Here is a 24,039-nt window from a genome sequence, read left to right as displayed (position 1 = left end):
GACATTTTAAGAAGAAGCAGAACCTTTATACATATATGGGTTTATATCTATATATAAAATTATCTTCCACACTAGTAGGCACTACAGTGCTGGACAAAACTCAAATTATTTCATGACCTGACCAGTACTAAGCCCATGGGTATGTTGTCTAAGAGGCAGTGCTACATTAGTAATAAGGTGGGAAAAAAGACTTAAAAAGTTAAACAGTTCCTGTGCTAAAGAATCTCTCAGATTCTTTAATAAAGTGTTTCCCAAGCTTATTATTTGACCAACTTAGCCCAACCTCCACACACAACTCTTTTTCAGTACATCTATCTAAAGCATATTCTGCTGAATATAGCTTAGAAGAAAAGCTTATAGAGTTGCTGGAGTGGAAGGAGGTGCTCACAGACTTTTTCAAAATGTGACACACTCTAAACCCACTTTTGAAATTAACACTGATGCAAGAGTCACCTGAAGTAACTGAGGATTTTCCCGACCTATCTGTTGTAGCAATGCTGGAAGCAGGGAAGGATTCTGTTGAATAATTTGTCTCATCTGTTGAAATTGAGGCTGATTCCGTAAAAATTCAAGGGGATGTCCTAAAACACACATAAACATTTTTAAATAAAAGTTGCAATTAAATTTACAAACAGCTGGTTCAATCATAATTTAGATAGCAAACAGTGGCAAGTAAAACATATGATTTGAGTTCTTAGATGTATACAAAATGAAGTAAATAGTGACAAAACCTTCAAACTGCACCAACTTGCAAGTCTGATACTGCAGAAATTATTCCTAGTAGCAAAGGTAGAGAGTGCAGAAGACTAAAGGAATGTTTTCCTACAATTTCCCTGGGTACTCAGTATTATCAAATACTAAGAACTTGTGTTCTGCATGTACTCCATCAAAATAAAAGCTTCTAAAAAAGTTGCTCCTGTTGCTCAAGTTTCTGAGAAAAATACATATAAGGACTAACAAAAACAAGAAAACTCACTTACTTTATAATACAAACAAAAACCCCAAAGAAAATCCGACCTTAAATTCCTAGGAAATTCTAAACTAAATAAGTGAAAGATACTTAATACTTAAAAGAGTTCACGCTTGTAGATCAGAAGGAGTTTTATTAGCACAACCTGAATTACAAGCAGAAACAAGACTTTTGTTTATCATTAAATTTCAAAAATTTGTAATCTATAAGCTTGAGATAAATAAGCTGCAAGATAACACAGTGCTAATACTCTCACAACTGTTTAGTCCGTGATATCTTACAATAATAAATATTAATAATACCAAATAAGGTATGAGATATAGAATTTGGGTCTTTTTAGGGTGGTGGTACTTGTCCGGTTATGCTACTGAAAATCAGAAATTGCATACAAAAGAATTCTTTTTGAGGTTACGAATGAATAATGAGAATTTTTTACATGTATGTTGTCATTTCCTAAATTTTAAGAAAATCATTCAAATTAAAATGACCACATAACACGGGTATTTATCCTTCTTTGTATAACATCAGTTTTACAGATGAAGAAATTTTACCTAGTATGTTGCTGAATGGCACGGCACCCTAAATCTTAACTAAAGCTGGGGCCTCCTCTTTCCATTCCCATGCTGAATCTCAAGAAATGAAAAGCCTGTCCTGGGAGACTGTACACAAAGTGCTTATGGATTTTTGTTAACCAGAGCTGGCTTCCAGAATTAGAGCTAGGAAATGTATCAAACAATGGCCTCTTCAAAATTAGCAGTTTGAAGTACTCTATCAATATAGAGAAGAACGAAGGAGAACACTAAGTAATTCCTGGATCTACCACGGGGTCGAGTTTTTGCTCCCTAGTCAAACCTTAGGCAATGGAAGTGTGGGCACTGGCTGGTAAAGAGACTTAAATTCAAACTTGGATGTCACCTCTAGATACAAGATTTTAAAACTCCCAGGGTTTTATTTCCTTGGTTGCATAACCACTAAGATCCTACAGGCTTTGAAATTATACATACTTTATGACATTTACAGAAAGTGAAAGAGACAAGGTGGGCTAACCATCCTGAACTACTTCAGAATGTAACACTAAATGCAAACCGGGAAGCATCTCTTCCTTAGAATAAGCTAAAGAGAATATGCCCTTGGCCAAAACTGCAGCAATGATGTTTAATACAAGCAAGGGTAGCATTTATATCCAATTGGCAGAATTTCTTTTGGGCCCTTCTCTAACATTAATGAACAGAGAACTTGTTTTAAGAGTTATCCAAATGCTATGGGAATAAACTTCATTTCAAAAGCATTTCAGATTAAATTATTTTACAATAAAAGTTCAAGGCCTCTTCTTCCCCAGCCAAAAGATTCCACTTTACCTCCAGAACTTGTTGTTGTAGTCGTCGCTGTCGTGGTTGCTGCAGCTGCAGCCACTGAAGACTGAGGAGCCCCAGTACTAGCTGCTGGAGGGGGGTCAACCACAGCCTGACTCTCTCTATCTCCAGGGATTCCCTATAACACAATTTCCACGCTTTAAAACATCCCGTCATTCAAAATTAGTTAAACATTATACAGAGTAAAAGATGTATTCATCTACTTCATATCCTTGTCTAATTTCCAAAGGCATCAAACAGATGTCTCCTTCAATTAAAAGTAAAGGATCAAGACTTATCTGAAAGCTGTATGTATCCAAATTAGATGAGAAATGGCCTGAGTGTGGTGTAGAAGAACACAGATTACTGTAAGGCAGCACTTCCCAACAGAACTTCCCACGATGATGCAAATGTTCTAGATTTGCGCTGTCCAATAAACGACCCATTAGCCACAGACAGCTACTGAGAACTTGAAACGTGGCTAATGTTGCTAAGAAACTAAAATTTTAATTTACTTTTACTTTTAACTTTAAATAGCTAGAGCAGGTGAAGACAGTGGCCAAGCAAGGAGAACCTCCTCTGCTGATCCATGGTCCTGAGAAAGCGTCATTCAGAAAGTATCACATACAAAAAGTTAAAATTCATTATTCAAAATCTACTAAATAGGCATAAAAGAACTTTCAATAATTAAATATATTTAGGTGATGCTTTTTCTAAGTTTGTAGTATTTTATCTTCTGAAGTTACTGTAACTTAGAACTGCACTAAGACTTTTTTAACACCTTGTTTTGATGCAAATGATTTACAAGACTTCTAATATACAACTTATTAAAAAAAGTCTCTACGAAATTCTCATAGATTTGGAAGGAGGAGAATCAAGAAGGAAATATTACATTTGAATAAGAGATGGTATATACCTCCATTTCCCAATAAATCAGAAGCCAAAATCATAAACATATGAAAAATGAAGTGTAAGGAATAGTAGGGTAGTGGTTGCCTGCATTAAAGGTCACTCCACGAACTGGAAACCAATATTTTTGAGAGTCCACCAACTCAAACCCTTAGATGAGGCACTGTTAAATGCTCACAAATTATATACAGATTGAGGGTCCAAAGCCTCCAGCAAATTCTCAAACGGGTTAAACTAAAAAGTTAATCGTCAATGATGCTACAGATCTACCTCAAATTCTCACACACGGTATTCAGCTTTTCATTAGATCAGTGTTTCTCCTTTCCATCCATTCACCCTCACTTATACAGAACTAGTAAGAGTTAAAGGTAGCCCTTTTCAGTCTATGAAACAAACCAGTAAATATATCAAAACACTTTAAACTGTTTCGTGAACTTCTCTCATCCATTCAATTACATTTGATGCTAAATAGCAGTGGCAACTTTGAAAATAGTGATTCATTTTTATATATCTCAAAATTTCAAATCTATTAGATCAGAATAGCTGATACTATTAAACTTATGCAGAATTACAGAGCAGGTATAAATTAAAGCCATTCTATAAGAGAAAAGGCAATACTTTTATATAATATGGGTTTTTTGTGGGGGTGGGGGGAGGTGAAAGGATAACCACAAATAGATGCATGACAGTTATCAATCCAATGATTCCTCAATTCCAAACAAAGTGATAAATAAACAAACTGCCAGCATTTAAAGACTTTTCTCAAGAGGGCGATGGAAAAGAGAATTCACAAGATAAAATGATATGCTAAGAAAAGATTTTGTGAATCTCACATGCAAATGACTAGGCAAACAACCGGTGAAAGCAGAGCAGTTATTCACTCTGAACTGTGACTCTCGAAAGTACTATGAGAAAAGGAGTTTCTAACAGATGCACAAGCTGGAGACAAGGGAATGGATTAAACTGTGGACTATATTCCCCAGAGATAGGATCGTGGATTCCTAAGATGATATTTAGGTAATTCAGACTTTGATAATACCCCAAAACACCTAAGACAATTATAGAATAAAATGTTAAGATGAAAAAAAAGTTAATCCAATATTACTCCGAAATTCTAGGCTATTACTTTAACCCGTGCCACATTTGTAAAATGAACAGACATTCACTGTCATAAAATATCAAGGGTTTCAGTCCATGCCCACAACATCCTATTTCTCAAAAACCTTTATGCTAGTAACAAAATGGTAACTTATCCAAAATTCCCTCGACTGCTAATGACTATAAACAAGCTAACAATTTAAATGCCAAGGGAACCAGGCAAGTCACAACACACATTAAATCAAATGTATGATGCCATGTCAGGTAACAGAAGAGGGATGGGAACATAGTAAATTAAAGAGTCTATGATCTAAACTTTTCCTAAACCCTTGCAAAAATCTGATATTAATGTTGTCCAGATAAACCACATATCGGAATTTTTAAATGAAATCTCTCAATTTTTAAAAGTTGGCAGCTAATTATAAAAAAAGTTACACAGTACAAGGCAAATAAAATTTCGCTTGGGCTTCCAACTTCAAACTTTTGCTTATGGTGACGGTCAAAAAACCTAGTAAAACACTGGACTAGATTAGATTAAAAATCTGCCGCCCCAACACACAGCTGTCATACTTTTAAGATGACATAACTGGGATACAAGCACCACAAGTGGGTAGCCAATTTTATAACTCGTTTAGTCATGCTGTTTTCTAACTAAAAATCACGTACCAAAATCTTTTAGAAGAGGTTGCTCTGAATCTACACAAAATGTTAACACACTAAGAAATATAAAAGCATTATGTAGAGTATCTGGCATGTTATTTTCCAATGAATTGTTACTATTTCTTTAAAAATCTTTGTTCCCTTGAGATTTTGGTCTTAAACAACCAGAATGAAGAAAGTAAAATACGCTTCTCACCATTAAAAGATACTCCACTGCTCTGTCAGGGTTGTTGAAACTGGCTCTCAGGGCCGCAATTACTTGCTCTCGTTCATAGCCCATTGACATGATTTCTGTTACCATATTCTCATAGGACTGACCTGTCACTAAAAAAAGGCATATGGGGGCAGAAGGAGAGGGAAGAAAGGAAACATTTAATAAATAAACATTCTCCATACATTTCTTGAGTATATATATATGTATACGATGTTTCAGCCATGATAGTGTTAAGAATAAAAAGATAAATAACAGTATAAACTACAGTATATATGTAGTAGGTAGAATAATGCCCTCCCCCAAGCCCTGGATCCTATAAATATGTTAGGTTACATGGCAAAAGGGAGTTAGGTTGCTAATCAGCTCACTTTAAGACAGGGAAATTATCCTGAATTATCTAGGTGGGCCCAATCTAACTACAACGGTCCTTAAAAGTAGGAGGGAAACAGATGAGAGGGTCAGAGAAACAGATGTAAGGAAGAGAAGACAAAAGCAGAGTCAGATTCCATGCTGCTGCCTTTGATGATGGAGGAAGGGGCTCTGAGCCAAGCAATGTGGGCAGCCTCCAGAAGCTGGAAAGGACAAGGAAACAAATTCTCCCCTAGAGCCTAGAGAAAGGAATGCAGCCCTGATTTTAGCCCAGTCATTTAGTCCCTTGATTTTAGTTCAGCGAGCCCCATGTTGGACTTCTAACCTACGGTACTTTAAATAACAAATCTGTATTGTTTTACACCGCTAAGTTTGTGGTAATTTATTACAGTGGCAACAGAAAACTACTAGAGTATGTTTAATAAGTCTAATAGGAAAATCAGGTACAAATGTAGCACAAATATAGGAGAGAATCAGCAAGTCAGGGAAGACAACCTGGAAGAAGAGACAGATGAACTGATTTTTAAAAACAAGTAGAAGGGACATTTCAAGCAATCAACTCTGCTATAACAAGTTCAGTTTTCCTTTGACACCTTTTATTATCAAAATAGTGGGAGAGAGGAGGTTAGAAGCTAGAAAGTTAGAATTTCCCATACTATACAAAGAAAAACTTCCCATACTATACAAATGCCCCAAGCACTACTATTCCAGTAAGTTATTTCCCACAGGCTCTCTCCGACTCTCTCAGCTGAAAACCTAACTCGTTCTTCATGAAAATGTCAGACAAGAAACACACTGACTGAAAGAAAGCCAAACTCTCTCCCACTACACTTACCTCACTTAACCTATTTTTTCTTTCATCTGTGTTCTGGGTACTACTCCCTTTCTTGTCTCCCCAAAGAACTGGACTCTTTGGTGATCCTTTCTGATGTCCGTCTCCCACCGTTCCAACATCTCCACTTAAATTATCCTGATCACCAGTTAACTATGTCCTGGCATGTCATCCTAAAAACAAAAACATGCCTCCCTTGACTGCATCCGAATTCCTCTTTCAGGAACTGGTCCCTCTGCTCTCTTCCCTGCGCAGCCACATATATCTGCACATGCAATGTCCACTTCCTCGCATTTCACTGACTCTTCAACCAGTATCATTATGTGACTTTGCATCTCTAAAGATTTTCCCCTCAAATGTGTCCCACCATTATCTGCCTTCTCCATTTCAAAAAACAGCACCTCTATCCATCCAAGTGCTTGAATCAGAAACCTCGGTGGTTTCAATTCCCTTTCTTCTCCTTCCACATCTAGTCTACAACTTATCTGGTAGATCCTTCTCTAACTTATAACCCAGACCTATCTTCTTCCCTCTTTGTCCTCTGCCTTCACTCAAGACCAGTCCACAACGACCTCTGGTCTGGATCACACCCTGCTTCCTCTCCTGCCCCCAAGCCCACAACCCATTCTGCAGACAGTTGCAAAAGCTTTTAAAAAAGAAAACCTCATCTCATTTCAGGCTCCCAACCCTCCACAATCCTCTACACACCACACCAATCTTCTCCAGTTTACTTCACAAGCCGTACCTTCTCTGCCCCAGAACCTTAGACCCCAGGCGTCTTGGATGGCCAGTTTGTTTACAGGCTCCAGTTCTCAATTTAATCATTACAGTCTTAGAGGTATTGCCTAACTATCCTAAATATAAGTAGCCTTCTTTTTTTCTCTATGGAAGCCATTAGTTTTCTTAATATGATTTGCAATCTATTTTGTTACATTCTTTTTTTCTTTCCCCTACTTGAATGCAAAGTTCAACTGTGCAAAGAGACATATCATTTTGCATCACTATTTCTCTGACCCATAGGTGACAATATCAGTTGAATGACTTTTTTTCTGTGGAATTGTCAATAAAGGTATTTAATAGCTATGAAAGTATATCTTAAAAAAACTAATTATCACTAAGCAAATTTGGCATTTAATATCTTGTTTAGAGTAATGATGTTTCCTTACTTGTTAATATAATTTTATTTTCTTAATTACCAACTGACAGAATTCTAGCATAAAGTCATTCAAGTGGCAATACACTTTCAGTAATCTAGCTACCAGATACAGAAATTAGCATCAATGTAAACAAAATTAAGAGCTGTGGAGTATCAGATCACACTATTTTAATGTAGTGTTTCTCATTTAATTCTCACAACAATTCTATGAAAAAGGTTAATATTCCTCTCCCTTTAAGATTAGGCTGAGGCTTAGAGAGATTAATAATTTGATCGTGGTATCAATGTCTGGTAAGTCCTGGAGCAGAGACACAAACGCAGGCTGTCAGAGTGCAGAGCACCACACCTAATCATTAGGCTATCTCTCCTAAAATCACACTTCCTAATTAATCAAGTTATAAAAACTCAAAAAGAAATGCCTATAAGTAGTTTGATACTTTTCAGAGCTTAAAAGTACAAGGGCAAATGACTTGTAGGAAAACTAGAGACAATGGATAACATGAGACAGAGTTAATGAGGCTAAAAAAGTAGTGATGAGAAACCTTCTATCTTTAAGAGTGAGTTCGGACCTATCTTCTAGGCCACGAGGAGCTATGAAAGGAACTAACAATGACCTCATCAGATGTGCCTTTTAGAAAGCCCACTATGGCAGGAATAGACCAGTTAGAAGAGAATAATGCAAGAGTATCAGTGGCGTAAGCACATAAACTAAGGCAATTGACTGGCAGTGGAAACAAATATTCTAGAGACTTCAGGAAGGAGGATCAACAGGACTCCTGGGCTCACGGGGCCAGGGGAGGCAGCGGGTCAAGGATGAAGACAGCAAGGTTTCGGTAGAAGGTGGATGATGATGCAAACAAGGAAAGGAACAAAGGAGAAGTATCAGATGGGGGAAGAAAAGATGAATCAATCTGGAACCTAAGGAGTTTGTGGAGGTGGTAGATTTTCTGATTAGCAGTTTAAAGATGTTATAGTTTGGGGGAGCTCTTATAGTAGATGGGTGGTATCTGCCATTCCTATAATTTGAACTTTGAACTATGGCCTAGAGCAGAACCATAGAAAACTCATATATTTAAGGGCAAGGTAAAATAGAAAGAATTAACAAGAAAGCCTAAGAAGGAAAAGTCAGAGGTACAGATCAAGAAATGAGTAGTGTCAGAGTCCCCAAAAAGGAAAGTTTAAAGAAGCAAGGTATCAACACAAAGACTGGGTAAATGAAAGAGTAAAGGGATCCCGAGACCATCAAGTTGACAATGGCTGTTGTAGGAGACATAAGATGTAAAGGTAAGCTATCAGTATCAGAGGCTTTGGTGTAGCTGTAGCAGCAGCAGCTAGAGCTGTGGTCTCCTGGACCCCTGCTCGGTAGCATCAATGCAGTCCAACTGAATGAAACAGCAGTGGCAAGGGCCAGAGCCTTCAGCAGCACCAGGGGCAAGTGTCAGCTGGCTCCAGCTCTGACACTACAGAGCATTTTACCCATCTCTTTGTAATCTCCGTGAGCCCTTCCAGTATCTTTGTAACAATTTCCTAAGATTAAGCCATCCCATGTTCGAAACAGATTTCTGTTTTTCTGACTGGACACTAACTTATATTCATTTGGTAGCAGAGTAGTCCCAGAAAACAGTCCCTCAAATATGTGAACGTGGGTCTGGTACATCCAGGTGAACTTAGGTTGATTATTTAAACTGTTTTGCCCCTACATGCTATGGGTAACCAGTATGCCCTTTCCCACAGCAGTGAGGGCATCATGGAATTGAAGTCCAATTAGGACAGAGGGCCTACTCCAGATCTTAATGAGGTGCTACCACTGCTGCAGCAGCTAAGCAGGAATCCAGAAGCCCACAGTCCACTGAAGCTGCTGTGCCCAGCTGTCTGTCTACCTCCCATTTCCAGTAACATAGAAGAGTACCAAAGGGCAGGAATGGGGGTGCCAGCCCACGGACTTGTTAATTAGCAGGCACAGCAGGAACCATACCAGAGGTGTTACAATGGGAAAATGGGGAAAGAAACAAATGATTTTGACAGATTAGGTACGAAGGGGAGATGGAAAGACATTATTCAAGAGGCAAAAGTGAAAGGTGGGATAAAAAGGCATTTTCACTGCAAGTACTATAGAAGCGACAAGATGTAGATAGGAACCTATAGGGCTACAAGCTGGAATAAAAGGCTAGAGGTGAATAAAGAGCAAGTGTGAGACAGATTTAGTAACATTTTATACTCATTTTGAAGACACTTTGTAATAAACCTGTACACAGATCAAACTTTGTTAAGATCTCATTTAAAATTCACATTTGGAAAATGGACAATTATTTGCTTTAAGGAAAGGAGTATGCTTAACTTTAACAGTACAATTTAAAGGAGTCAATATATAAACAATAATTTACAAAGTCTTTAGCAACATTATTTATTTTTTTTTAAAAGATTTGCACCTAGGCTAACAACTGTTGCCAATCTTCTTTATTTTTTTTTAAGGATTAGCACCTGGGCTAACAACTGTTGACAATCTTTTTTTTTTCTTTTTCCTGCTTTATCTCCCCAAACCCCCCCCCCGTACACAGTTGTATATCTTAGTTGCAGGTCCTTCCAGTTGCGGGATGTGGGACACCACCTCAACGTGGCCTGACGAGTGGTGCCATGTCCGTGCCCAGGATCCGAACCCTGGGCCGCCGCAGCGGAGCATGCGAACTTAACCACTCGGCCACGGAGCCGGCCCTTTAGCAACATCATTAACTGAATAATCACCTAAATCATTCAGTACCTTGATTATTAGCTACCATGAAAATGAACAGATTTTCATGATCTAGAAAAACAAAACTTAAACCTCTTCCCTCTCTCTTCTAAGGTTATTTACAACTTACATACTTACCAAGCGCACTTGTTGCATCTTCAAAAAGGTTTGACCGAGAAGAATCTCCTGAGGTACTGTAAAAGGTTTTTAGAAAATCATATATCAGAAAAGTACGTAAAATTCACATTAAAGTTTAGTAACTGCCTAATTTACAAAGAGTCTTTGATTTTAATTAAATGCAGAAGTTTAGCTACAGCATTTCAACATTCTTCTAGATTAAACCCTCAAAGCTTTATCCGTAATAGGTATGGTTTGGGAAGAAATTTCAATCTTAACACTCATTCTATTCTGAAAATCCATCATTTTAAATGTCCAAGGACACAAAATAACATCCTTACAGATAGCTTACTACTTAAGGAATACAAAAAGGACAATGCACAACTATTTCCCTGAAAGAGTTTACATGAGAAGTTAAATAATCTATAAGTGAAGTCACAGTAGAAGAAACAGCAAAAGCAGTCCACGATAAATGGCACATGTAGAAACCACACGAGGCTGGAAAGGCCCGGGAAGTCTTTACAAAGCGGAATTTCAGTTAGGTCTTATACTTCAGTTTTGAACACAGAAACTGAAAGAAGGTGGAATTCAAGTCAAGGAACATAGCGTAAGCAAAATATGCAGAGATGGGATAAACCCAAGTTGTAACCAAAGTAAACCAGTTAAAAAGACTAAGTTTCTGTTGGGGAACTGTAGAAAAGTAAGTATGGAAAACAAAGTAGACAAAAACAAGATTATGAAAGATCATAAAGAGTAGACTAAAGGAAAATAAAACGAAGTTTACAAAAGTGGTAAAGGTAAGAGTTAGAAGTTTAGATTAACACACACACAACACAACACACTTATACTTCTGTCCCAATTTTAAAAACAAAACACAGTAGACTTTAGTTCTGAGAAAACCCTGCCCAAGACCCCTACCCAGAGACATCACTACCACCAGTTTCTACATAACAACTTGTGTCTTGCTTTAGTGTATTTTATTTAACAATTATTCCATGTCAGCGCAGCCACAACCACCTCAATTTTTTCCCAAAGACTCACAGTATTCCATTTAATTCACCAAATCAAGCTCTTATTAAGGAATTTTCAGTTTGGTTTCTAACCTTAAAATTCTTCCTGTAGTCAAATTTATCAATTGTTCTTTTTATGACATTTTTGGTTAAGATTATCTTTATTTTCCCACATTCTCCTCTGGTTTATGGTTTCACTTTTACATTAAATCTTTATCCATCTACAATTTATTTTTACGAGTGGAGGTATGTGATCTATCTTTTTTCCCTCCAGATGGACAGGCATTTATCCCAGTAGCATTTTTCTCACAGTGGTCTGAAATTACATCTTTATCTTATATTAAGTCCCTGTAGGCATTTTGGTCTGTTTCTAGACTACTATTTCACTGAGCAGTCTCTCTAGGAAGAGCTATAGTAAATTGTTGTAATCATTACCATGTATAATATATTTTGCTATATGGTAGGACTAGTCCCCTTCATTACTGTTCTTTTACAGAACAATTTGTGCTATTTTTGCACAGTTTTAAAATTTCTTTCTAAACATTACAGATAAGACTGCGGTATTGTTTAACCACAGTTCTTCATTCTTGATTCTGCCTCACCACTTCTCCCCTCCCCATCTGCAGAGGAAGCCACTTATCAGTTAGTGTGTTGTCCCTTCGCTACTGGTTTTCTATACATTACTATGCATACCCACATAAAATACACCATGTTGTTTGGTGGCTTTTGTTTGGTGTATGGTTATTGCCTATATTGTTTTGCAATTTGCTTTTTCCATTTGATAACAAAGCCTTGAAACCACATTCATTTAATATGCATACAGCTGCATACTTTAGTATTGGTTATCAGGGCTTCTGAAACTTTAGGTTGTCCAAGAATTCACCAGGAGAGCTTGTTAAAATACCGATTTCTGGAATCCACCCCAAATAACTCTGATTTAGAGGTCTAGGGTGGAGCCTAAGAATTCATTTCAAACTAACTTCCAGTGATGCTGATGCTGCCTACTGACTACCATGCACTGAGCAGCAACGTTCTCTAATATGAATAAATCACAGGTCAAGTTATTCCCTCACTAATGGCTATTTAAGTTGGTTCCAATTTGTCCTCAATTACAAACAATACAGTCCTTATGCACAAGTGCAGTTTCTCTAAGGGAGACATCAATAAGTAGAATTTGCATTGTAATAGGTGGTTTTTAAAGAACAAAACCAACCTAAAGAAACAAATCATTAATAAATGAAATATCAGATCAGTGGCAATGGACAGAGTTTCTGCCACCCCTCAAATTCTTACCAGCACATCTCCTGATAATTATCTCACTAAGTTTTGTGCTTTACAGGACACTAAACGTTTTATAGCACAAATGAAAGGACTAAGGTATACTTAAGTAGTTTGTTTTCTGAGCTTCTCACATCCTTCCCTTCCTGTGTTACCCTTCTCTGAGGTATGTAATTTTGAGAAATAAGAGTAAATTGTTGGCATACAAAGCGCAACTAAGTAAGTGACTCTGGTGTCTGCTCTTCTGGATCCCTGACCATCAACTCATTTATGCAACCTCTATAGGTTTGAAAAGGTAATCCTGACTCTTGAGACTAGGTAAATAAGACTGTACCTTAAAATAGAAACAATAAAGAAATTTGAATTGATATTAGCGCATTAAAACGTATTGATCAATTCTGAAATTCTCATACTATGAATTTTTTAAGGAGCTTAAAGCATTTAAGAAAATAGACATACTGTACTTACCCAAGATTTAATTAAGTTTACAATGTTTAAATGCTTTGGGAAACCAATTTGTTAAATTTGTAAGTTCCCCACCATACACAAAATTGACCAAAGCCTTTTGACATAATAACTTAACCTGACTCTGGATTGTCTCCCACTAGCTAAGAGTGTTGAATGCATTTCTAGCTATACATGCGAGAAGGATCAAGTTAGGAAATGGTGCCTCAGAATACCTAAAGTCAAGTGAGGCAGGCAGGCAAAGGGAAAATATTTTATTAACTGAGCCTATGCTCTCTTCTTAGGGAATCAATTCCTTGGAGAGAGGCCCCGAGTGAGCAATGAACCAGGTGACTCAAACCCCTCCACACAGCTGACTGGGTCAGACACAGAAACCGCACTTAAAGGCAGAATACTAAAATGAAGGAACATGACCACATTCTTTCTGACCATTGTTGTATTTATCACAAACATCCTTCCACGTCAGTAAGTGTTTCCAGTAGCTGCATAGGTTTCCACTGTGTCTGGTTCTGAGTCCAAGGACTCTTAACTAATACCACTGGAGTCTTGAGCTGCAACTAAAGTCACAAAATACAAACAGCTCCAGTGCCAGTGAACACTGGACATAATACAACCTGTGCTCTCAGATGAAAGAGTAATTCCCTTGTACTATTTCCAGCCAAGAGAATTGATGCATTTGCTTTGGTTATTTTATTTATCATTGGGGAAAAAATATCTGAAGATCTGCACAGGCAAAAGTTTAAATTTCTACACAAGTTCACAAAAGTATAGACAAAACAGTGCAAAATTGAAACAATTCACGTGGTAGTAGGTGACATATCCATAATAGCTGATAGTTACTCTGCACTAATTGTGTGCCATGTGCTATTCCACATCTATTACACTCATTATTTCATTTAACCCTTATAACAACTCTATCAGATAGGTCCTATTGTCATTCCCATTTTACAGATGAGGAAAAAACTCAAAGATGTTAATTACTTTTCTAAGGTTACAAGCTAACAAATGTCAGACTTAAACACAATGCTAAGCAGCAAGCGAAAATATTTACTGACATGGAAGGATCTTCGTGATATATATATGACAATGATCAGAAACAATACAGATCAAATATGAATGATGATTGGGGGAATGTCATATTATTTATATGTCAAATTATAATGTCAAGTTATTTTATAATTCTTTTTCTTTTTGGTCATTTGTATTTCCTAATTCTTGTACACAAAATGAATAACAACTTTGACCCTCTTTCCCTTCCCCCGGGGGGAAAAAACCCCAATGCACAGTATACAAATCTGGATTACCGAAATTTAAACAAACACAAGCCAGAGTTCAAAGTTTAGAAAAACTTTAACACAGCAGATAAAGTTAGTTTGATCAAAACAATAATCAAAATAAATACATGCATGAAGTTCTTGTTATAAACATATTGTGAGATACAATTTCCTAGAATCCAGTTCTTACCTGTCAGTTGATGTTGGGCTAGTAGCCACTGGTGCTTCTGCTGGCTTTTCTGCAGGCTTCTCCTGTTTCGTTGCACTAGCAGGTGCAGGTTCAGAAGACGCTGTTGTTGATGCTGGAGTGATGGATGCAGGCGTGGGAGCGGGAGCCAAGGCAGGGGCGGGGGTTGGAGCCTGAGCCGCAGCCGGTGCTGTGGAGGAACTAACTGTGGTAGTCGTGGCAGAATTTGATTGCTGAGTTGTAGCTGGTGCTGGTGTTGTCACTGCTTTGGGCTAAAACACAGTAAAAAGCAAAATAAAGAATTATGATAAAATACTACATCATTACCCGATCTCTAATTAGACTGTATTGTTACAGGATGCTACAAAAAAATGTAACAAACAAACCCACAACTTGAAAATAATTTTGTAAAGTGACATAATAAATGAGATCAATATTAGCAATCTGAATCACTATTTATGTTACTCTTTCAAAGCTGATGAAAGCATATATATTACCTTAACTATCAACCTCTAATAGCTTTAGGCAACAGTTCCAGTCTTCCCATCAAGTTAATATGAAAAAGAAGCCAGTATTCAATAATAGAGAGAATGTGTACCCAGAAAAAGAACCACACAACGCCCCCTGCCCCAATTTATAATTTAAATTCCTTGGCTATAACTTTAAAGTATTCATTGTCATTTAAAAGCATTACCAAAGTAACTTTCTTATAATGGACATATAAATAGAACTATGATTAATGAACATGCCAGATATTCTGCAGTATTTTAGAAGCAGGAGGAAAATCCCAATACTAACTACAAACCAATAGGTATAAATACAAAGAGGCTGACATAACATTTTGAGATGTATATGTAGTCAAACAGAAAAATAAAGGTAAAATAAAGTTATAACTACATGCTCAGAACTTTCTGAACTAGAAGCAGAGAGGTTCCCACAGAGCAAAAAGCAATTACATATGTGTAAAAATCATACTATGAGTTTTATTCTTCTCCTAAGGTTTATCAATACTCACTACCTGTTTAGCTCATAACTTTCCTAAAGACAAAAGGTAATTTTTGATGGAAGACAAGGTTAAAATTCAAGATAATTTGCCCCAAGTATAAACGAACAAACTGTAAAAGCAGGGAGCCGAGTCTTGTCTTGTTCGATGTGAGCTAGCAGAGGCGCACACTGGAAAAGTGGTGAGCGCAAGGCAGCGGGAGAGGGCTTTAAAAACGACTAGCAGCATTCGCTCTCCTTTCCCTATTCTAAGTCTTACATTGAGCTCTCTAACTTTCTTGACTGCCAATATAATACTCCACAAATTATTGATGTTCTGAATTGCAATCTGGATAAAAACGTAATTTAGATGTGTTATACTCCTTTAATATTTCCCTTAAGATTATTTGTGATCAATATAATGTTGCAACAACCATGCCCTCAAGGTATTTGTTGCCACAAAGAGCTATTTAAGCCTCATTCTAAACGGGATCAAACCCATCTGCTTTTTTTCCTGCTTAGTTTTGATCTTATCAGCTTTTTCCTGTCTCTTCTTTATAAGAAGGTCATTTCTCATCGCTTTCATAATGCTTAACTGTAGTTGTTTTCTTCCCCTTCTAACAACTGGCCTCTATTATTCACCTGAAAATAAAATGACCACAAATATCATTAGAATTCTATGTAAATAAGAATAGGTTCAACTCCAAGTAGCTACTCTTCAAATGCATGCACCTATTCTGAGACCCATGCTGCTTAATTTTTTAGTTACGTTCTAAATAGTCAAGGTTACTGTAATACTAAAGGAAATAAGACCAATAACAAATAGATTTCCACATGTGTGGCTACCACATTTTCCATTATGTACTATGCATGATAAAATGAGATGAGACAATGGAATATTACTCAGCCCTGAAAAGGACAAAAATCCAGGCACATGCTACAACATGGATGGCCCTTGAAGACATTATGCTAAAGGAAATATGCCAGTCACAAAGGACAAATACCATTTGATTCCACTAATACGAAGTACCCAGAGCAGTTAAATTCACAGACAGAAAGTAGAATGGTTGCCAGGGGCTGGGGGGAAGGGAAAATGGGGAGTTATCCTTTAACAGTACATAGTTTCAGTTTGAGAAGGTGAAAACAGTTCTGGAGATGGATGTAGTGATGACTGCATAATAACGTGAATGTAATTACTTAATGCCACTGAGCTGTACTCTTAAAAATGGTTAAACTGGCAAATTTTGCGTTATGTATATTTTATCACAATTTTTTTAAAAACTAGATAAAAAAACTAGATGAGACAAAGTTTCCTAATATGAATTCTGTTCCTCTGATTTAAAGCTAAACATTTAATAAGTGCTTAAATATAGCAAAATCAATATGGCTTCTAATGGATGTAAAACTTTTAAGTCCAACACATGTAAAAAAAACAGCTGTTTACCTGTTTTTTGTTTCTCAGTACAAAGTATAGTATTTAATTACTGTATAGTAATTAAAATTTATTTGTTCAACTCTATTTTCCACTGCACAAATCAATTATTTTGCTATTTAAGAAAAAAAACCGTACTTCTTAAAAATTTATTTGTTCTACTTTTGGTCTTTGATAAACTGGTTTCAATTAACTATTTAAACTTATTTCTAGAGCTAGAAGTAACACTGTTCTTCTCAGATTATAGCAATTCAGTCCTAAAAACAAATGTCAGTACCACCACTTCTCTGTCTTAACTCTCCACTGCATGCTTATGTATCTTTAAACAAGGACATAAATTTTAAAAATCTCTGAAAACACATTCATTCTCTACTTTAGGGAAAAACTTAAGACTTTAATAAAATCTCCTAAATATTGTTTCTGTTTAAAACTTCTTCACAATGATCATTCTATCATTTCTTTAGCTGCCTTTTCCTTTTTTTTTGTTTCTAAAAATCTACCCCACTAACTAAGAAATAACACTGAAATTATAAGTCTACATGACTTTTCTGCCTTGAGGAGTTTGTCAGGTCTAGTAGATAACATAGCAAGTCCCTTTAAGGCACCCCTATTAAAAACTACAAAATAAGAAACATTATTCAATTTCTAAGAACCACATTTTCTAATAATTACATAATTAGTGATTTCACTACTCCAGCAAAACCTAACAATTTTCAACAAGATATTTATATAAAACTGTTTTAATTTACTCAAAATTACGTTCAAACTACAAACATATCAAATTACTAACTTTACGGTTGACCCAAGGGAAACTTAGACTCTTTACTAACAGTTAAGTGCGTGCCACTCTGGATGTGTATCAAGTGTATTCACCTCAAAGCGTAAAGGCTGGACTTGGGAGGCATTGTTTTTTAAAGACCTGCAGGCAGCAAAATATACAGAATGAAGCTAGAACTTACTTTTGTCACCATAACCACCACAAAGTTTTTCTCATCAATTTTATATTCTTTTAGAGCAGTATCATCATTGAGGATTTTGCCTAATTCATTAAGAGAAAAAACATGTTATTTAAGGCAACATAATCTTTGTCTTATGCATAACTGAAGTTAAAACAATCACCAATGGCAATTCTATTAGTCAACACTTTCCCCAAAGAAAAACATTAACCAATCAGCCAAGATAAAGATAAATGGAAATAGAAACATGACTAGTGAAGAAGGCATAAGCATTTGACTAAGATATCAAACATACACTGTATATAGATATCCCAAGCAATTCTTCAAAATTATTACTTATAAAAAAAAGACGTGCTGGGTAAGGAAACATTAACTAGGTCCTGAGAAAGGGGAGATCATGAAGACAAATAAAATTCAATACTGCAATTGCCCAGGGATCCCCCTGGGGAATAATCCATAATCCTTCCTGATAAGAGGAAGGAGAAAATAACAAACTTCCTGCTGCCACAAATACCGAGTATCTGGCAAAACAGGAATGTTCCAATGCTATGAAAGCGAGATATTCATAATCAAAAGTACTTCAGAAAATGACTTGGTACACAACAAAAGGCCAGACGGTACAGAACTGAATAAAGCACAAAAGAGTACACAAGACTGGTCATGTTGAAGGTCAAGTGTTAGATGAGGATTCCCTCAGGTTTCCTTTCCCTTGAATTTAGTTTTCCATTTTTAAAAAGTCATTGAATCAAAAGCTGCAAGCATTAAGACAGGAACAGAGTTCTTACTCTGTATAGAAATAAGTAAACAGGCTAAGACTAGGAACCAGAAATTCTAGTTTTCTGTCTTCCTCTTTAGGCTTCTGATTCCTAATCATGGCGTTAGTGTTTCCTCTAAACCATCTCAGTTAAGAAAATACTACAAAATCCATTATCTAGGAAGAGATGAGAAACCACGGGCAATTCAAGATCCACCCTACTGTCACCTACAATCACAGCGTTCAGTATTTCTTTTGAAGAACAAACAGAAGAATTTTCCCCACAAAATTCACAAATGAAGTCTATTTTAACACACATTTTCCTGGTTACTAGTAAAGCTACTTAAATTTGCAATTTCCTATTCATATCCTTTGCTGATTTTGTTATGGGGCCATTCTCCCCTAATTTTTAAGAGCTTTTTATATAATGTGAATATTAATCTTTTCTTTTCCTGTCACTTATTTGTGTCTTTTGACACATAACGTTTTCTATATTCTTCAGTCAATTTTGCTATTTTATTTAAAGAGAAGATTGAATTACATTCAAACGACTACTTGTTCACTGCTTCTATCTGTACAATCATATTTCTGATAGAATCAATTTGTATACACTACAATTTGTAAGATGATAATTTCTAAAACTAAAAGAATGTCACCATAAACAATAAAATGGCATCCTAATTTCAGTATTTAATTCATACCTGCATAAATTAATTTTTGACCTGCTACAGGAAAGGCATCTTTCCCCTTTTCAGACTCGATCTTCTCCTTCAGTGCTTTCACCTATAGGAAAAATAAAGATTCTTTTTTAAAAACTCTAAACAACAAATGACAATCTAGAATCTGAATAAAAGATGCAAGATAAAATTTTTATACATTTTAATTAATGCTTCCAAAAACCTGAGATCATGTCTTTCTAACATTATATCAAGAGATTCATTATTAACCTCTATTATTAGGTATGATAGGTATAAACTTTGTTTTACCACCATGTGTTAAATACACATAGATTTAAAAAAAACTTCACCAGTTGATTTGATAAATCTATTCAAAATAAAGACTTCACATCAAAAAGCTTTGATTCTCACTAAAAAGTTGGGCTTACTTCCCATAAAGAAAATAAACCTCTTTAATATAAAAGGTCTAAGAAATAAAATGGTCTCATCTACAATAACAAAAGTTAAATGTGAATGTTAAAAGGCAAATGATTCACTTTAAAAGTGTGTAGAGGGGCTGGACTAGTGGTGCAGGGTTCGCAGGTTTGAAACCTGGGTACAGATATATGCACCGCTTGTTAAGCCATGCTGTGGTAGGCATCCCACACATAAAGCACAGGAAGATGGCACAGATGTTAGCTCAGGGCTAATCTTCCTCCAAAAAAAAAAAAAGTAAACTAACTGCTCCCAATCCTCCTCTTTTTGCTGAGGAAGACTGGCCCTGAGCTAACATCCGTGCCCATCTTCCTCCACTTTATATGTGGGACGCCTACCACAGCATGGCTTGCCAAGCAGTGTCACGTCCGCACCCGGGATGTGAACCGGCGAACGCCGGGCCACCGAAGCAGAAGATTGGAACTTAACTGCTGTGCCACCGGGCTGGCCCCTGGACGTTAGTATTTTTACAAAGCATTACAGGTGGTTCCAAAGTTCAGCCAAGGCTGAGAACCAGTGTTCTACTTAAATGATCTTAAACAAGTGGCTTGGCTTATCTTAGCATCAGTTTCACCTGTAAAGTAAGAAGGACTAAAACAGATGATCTTTATGGTCTCTTCGATTACTAAAATTATGCAAAAATAGGCTCATTATGAAGTATTTAGAAAACGAGTCCAATCAACTTCTGAAACTGATCAGACAGTAGAGTGGCATAGGAGTAAAAAAGGCAAGGAGACATAATGGAACTAGTTTCATCACTTTAAAGGCACAAGAATCAAGGGGGAAAATTCTACTTCCCAGGATACTTCTGAAAATTGTCTAAATTGATAGTTCTGAGCTTTATGAAAAGCTCAGTGAAAAACTGTCTGACAGAAAGGGATACAAAGAGAGGGTTCCTTTGTACAATTACAAAGTGATGGCATATTCTTCCAAAAAAAAAAGATAGTAATGTTTATATAGATTCAAGTACATTAACAAACACAATTTCACATAATCCTCAAAACTCTGGGACAAATGGGAATATCGTCCACTCAATTTTATAGATGAGGAAACAGAAATAAAGAGGTTAAATTTCTTCCCCAAATCACATTGCTACTAAGTAGTAGCTGAAACCCATAACCAGCTCTTCTGACTCTAAGCTTTAGAACCCAGTATACTGTGCAAATACCATCCAGATAAATCACCCTTTCTACACTGATCTTCCTGAAATAGGTCAGTGGCATCACTGCTAGTCTGATGTTCCCCAAAGCGGAAAGCCATTACAAAAATCTCAACCATTTTCTGCTGCTCTGAATTTCAAAAGTAAGACTAACATAAGTAACAACTTTTTAAAAAAGCGCTCAGAAAATCTGATCTCAACAAACTGAGGATATAAATTCCATGTCTATATCCAATTTAGTACATTGTTACTCTATTAGATGGTAAACTCTATGCTAGGTGAGGTCAGTTTGAAACAGCACAAAGAGTCCACAACTTCTCTAACAACTCTACGGTTTGTCCCTGCTTTAAATACCATTTATGACAGTTCTGATTTTACCTATACATTCCGTTAGCACTTTATAAGAGTGGGAAATAAAAGACACGATCTCAATTTCCGACCTATAGTAGCCTTTAAAGACCATCTAGTACCCCTCTATTGCTACTAGAGCAGAGATTCTCCAGGTGTGTGTGGTCCAGGGAGCCCTGTTAGGTCATCTGCACGATCAAAAGACATCATTTGCCTTTTCTCACAAGTATACAGTTCTGAGTTTTCCACAGGATACAGAGCATGTGATATCACAAAAGGCTGAATGCAGAGGCAGATGAGAATCCAGCTATCTTCTATTAAAGCCAAATATTAAAGAGATGTGCAAAACAAGTAAAACAATGTCAGTCTTCTTACTGCTTTTTGTTGTTTTGGAAAATAATTTTTCATACTAAAATATATTGATTATAACATTTAATGGGTTATTATTTTTAACTGAACACAAAAAATTTCTGAGTTTTAACTTCTAATATGGTAAATATCAATAAATACAAGCACACAGACAAAAGTTATTTTGGAGTCCTCAATAACTTCTAAGTGTAAAGGGGCCCTGAGAACCAAAAGTTTGAAAACCGCTATCTTACATGCTAAATGACTTGCCCAAAGTCAAGTGAGCAGTAGCAAAGCATGGTTAGAGCACTCTGTGGTGAATGATAAATTTCCTTTCACACTTTTTTGCTTAGAGAGGGAGAAGAGATGCAATATTTACAACTGTGATTACTTGGTGAAAAATCACAAATGAATTATAGACCACATGAATCACTCTGAGTCAATCCAGTTCTCAGAACAGTACATAGTGGTTTAGTACATAGGGGTAACTCAATTATCACTTGCTGAATAAGTAAATTAATGTAGCATAGAAATACATGAAGAAAAAAGGAAATAAAAAGAAGAAATATATGAGCCAAAAAGTAAAAGAAACAAGCAGGAATTTACTCCTTGACAGGTCAGAATGAATCAGGCAATTAAGACAGATTTAATTGATAAATATATACATATATATATATATATATATATATATATATATATTAGTTTCTATCTAACAGAAACTGTATTTTCATTCCCAGCACCCATAAAATATATATATTTAAAAGGTTAGGTCAGTTCATTTCTATTCACACTTAAACAGGTCCAATTCTCTATCATCTTAAAAACAAAACAAAAAAAACTTCACAACCCCTTGTTTCCTGCCAGCTATACTCTCTTCCCCCTAGTCTGAAGCATTTTTCTTTTTTTTTTTTTTTTAAAAGGTTGGCACCTGAGCTAACATCTGTTGCCAATCTTCCTTTTTTTCCTCTCCTCCCCAAAGCACCCCCCCCCCCCCCCCCGGTACATAGATGTATATTCTAGTTGTAGGTCTTTCTGGCTGTGCTATGTGGGACGCCGCCTCAGCGTGGCCTGATAGCAGTGCTAAGTCTGCACCCAGGATCTGAACCATCGAAACCCCGGGCCAACAAAGCAGAGCGGCAAACTTAACTACTCGGCCAAGGGGCCAGCCCCTCAAGCATTTTTCAAAAAATTAACTACATATTCTCTTCACTTACTTATAACCTCACACCTATTTTCTCAAGAGTGCAATACAGCACTGATAAACAGAAGCATGGACTTTATTCTCATTTCGCTGCATATTTTCTCCAGTCGTGCCAACTCCCACAATTCCATTAAGACTGCTCTTACCAGTATCACTGAATTCGGCACTATCATAACCAGACACTTCCTAGTCCTTCTCTATCTTACTTGACCTCTCTGTCACATTTGACAGTACTGACCTGTCTCTCATTTTCACATTGTCTTCCTTTTGCTTCCATAAGGCCATATTTTTCCGGCTGTCCTCCTATCTCTCTGTTCAGTCCTCTGTGAAATCCTCTTCCTTGGCTAGCCCTTTAAGTGTTACTCAGGGTTATGCCCAAGGTTGCCTTTTCTTCTGCACAAAACTTCCAGGATAATCCATCTCATCCACTCGTAGTTTTAATAACCATCCAGATGCCATCTGTATCCCCCAGCTCTCTCCTCACCTTCAGTTACGCATACCCATCTCTCTACTGGACACCTTCACTGGATGTCCTATAGGTATTTCAACCACAATGTATTTGCTGAAGGATAGTTTCTAGTTTGTCTAAACCTTCCCTTTCCCAATCGAGCACACTTTATAACAGCTTACAAAGAAGGGCCTTCTTTCTGGGTGCTGCAAAGAAGGAAGTGGCAGCAACCCTGCACAAGGTTTCTCTTGAGAAGGTCATGACCGGCAATGGATATAGTCATGACTCCTCTAACTGCTCAGCCTTGTGCCAGCACTCCCATTCCAATAAGTCATCTCCACAGGATAGATCTAAACTGAGCACTACAGTCCCAGTAAACAACCAGGCCTATCTTATCCAAGACTAATAAACAAGAAGCCAGGACTAAGCTTTCCTTTTGTTGCTTATCCTCCTAGATAAAGAACAGGAGTTGAACATCTGACTCAACTAGAGCTAAAGCATAGCAATACTCAAGAAATCAAACTTTTTTCCTAGCCAAATACTTCCCTCTTATAAAACTGTGAATTCTGAAACAAAAACATACTCAATATCTAATATTAAACACAGTCGACGTGGCTGGTTTATAAGGCCATTGCTTCTGTC

At 36.7% G+C, this 24,039-nt stretch overlaps 1 protein-coding gene across 1 annotated transcript in view; it reads right to left on the bottom strand.

The window, feature by feature from the left end:
• The window catches only part of RAD23B (RAD23 homolog B, nucleotide excision repair protein), a 48,698-nt gene that overhangs the window by 13,373 nt on the left and 11,286 nt on the right, over positions 1–24,039 (bottom strand). Inside the window, exons 2-8 of the mRNA XM_070596289.1 lie at positions 19,444–19,525; positions 17,992–18,071; positions 14,623–14,891; positions 10,427–10,482; positions 5,186–5,313; positions 2,329–2,461; positions 454–581 (exon numbers count right to left, since the gene is read on the bottom strand). Of these exons, the coding sequence (XP_070452390.1) occupies positions 454–581; positions 2,329–2,461; positions 5,186–5,313; positions 10,427–10,482; positions 14,623–14,891; positions 17,992–18,071; positions 19,444–19,525 (876 nt within the window). The remainder of the gene's footprint in view (positions 1–453; positions 582–2,328; positions 2,462–5,185; positions 5,314–10,426; positions 10,483–14,622; positions 14,892–17,991; positions 18,072–19,443; positions 19,526–24,039) is intronic.

This window comes from Equus przewalskii, chromosome 26 (assembly GCF_037783145.1).
Source record: "Equus przewalskii isolate Varuska chromosome 26, EquPr2, whole genome shotgun sequence".
Lineage (NCBI taxonomy): Eukaryota > Metazoa > Chordata > Mammalia > Perissodactyla > Equidae > Equus > Equus przewalskii.
The sequence above is the reverse complement of the archived record's forward strand: the minus strand, read 5'-3'. Positions and strand labels throughout refer to the sequence as shown.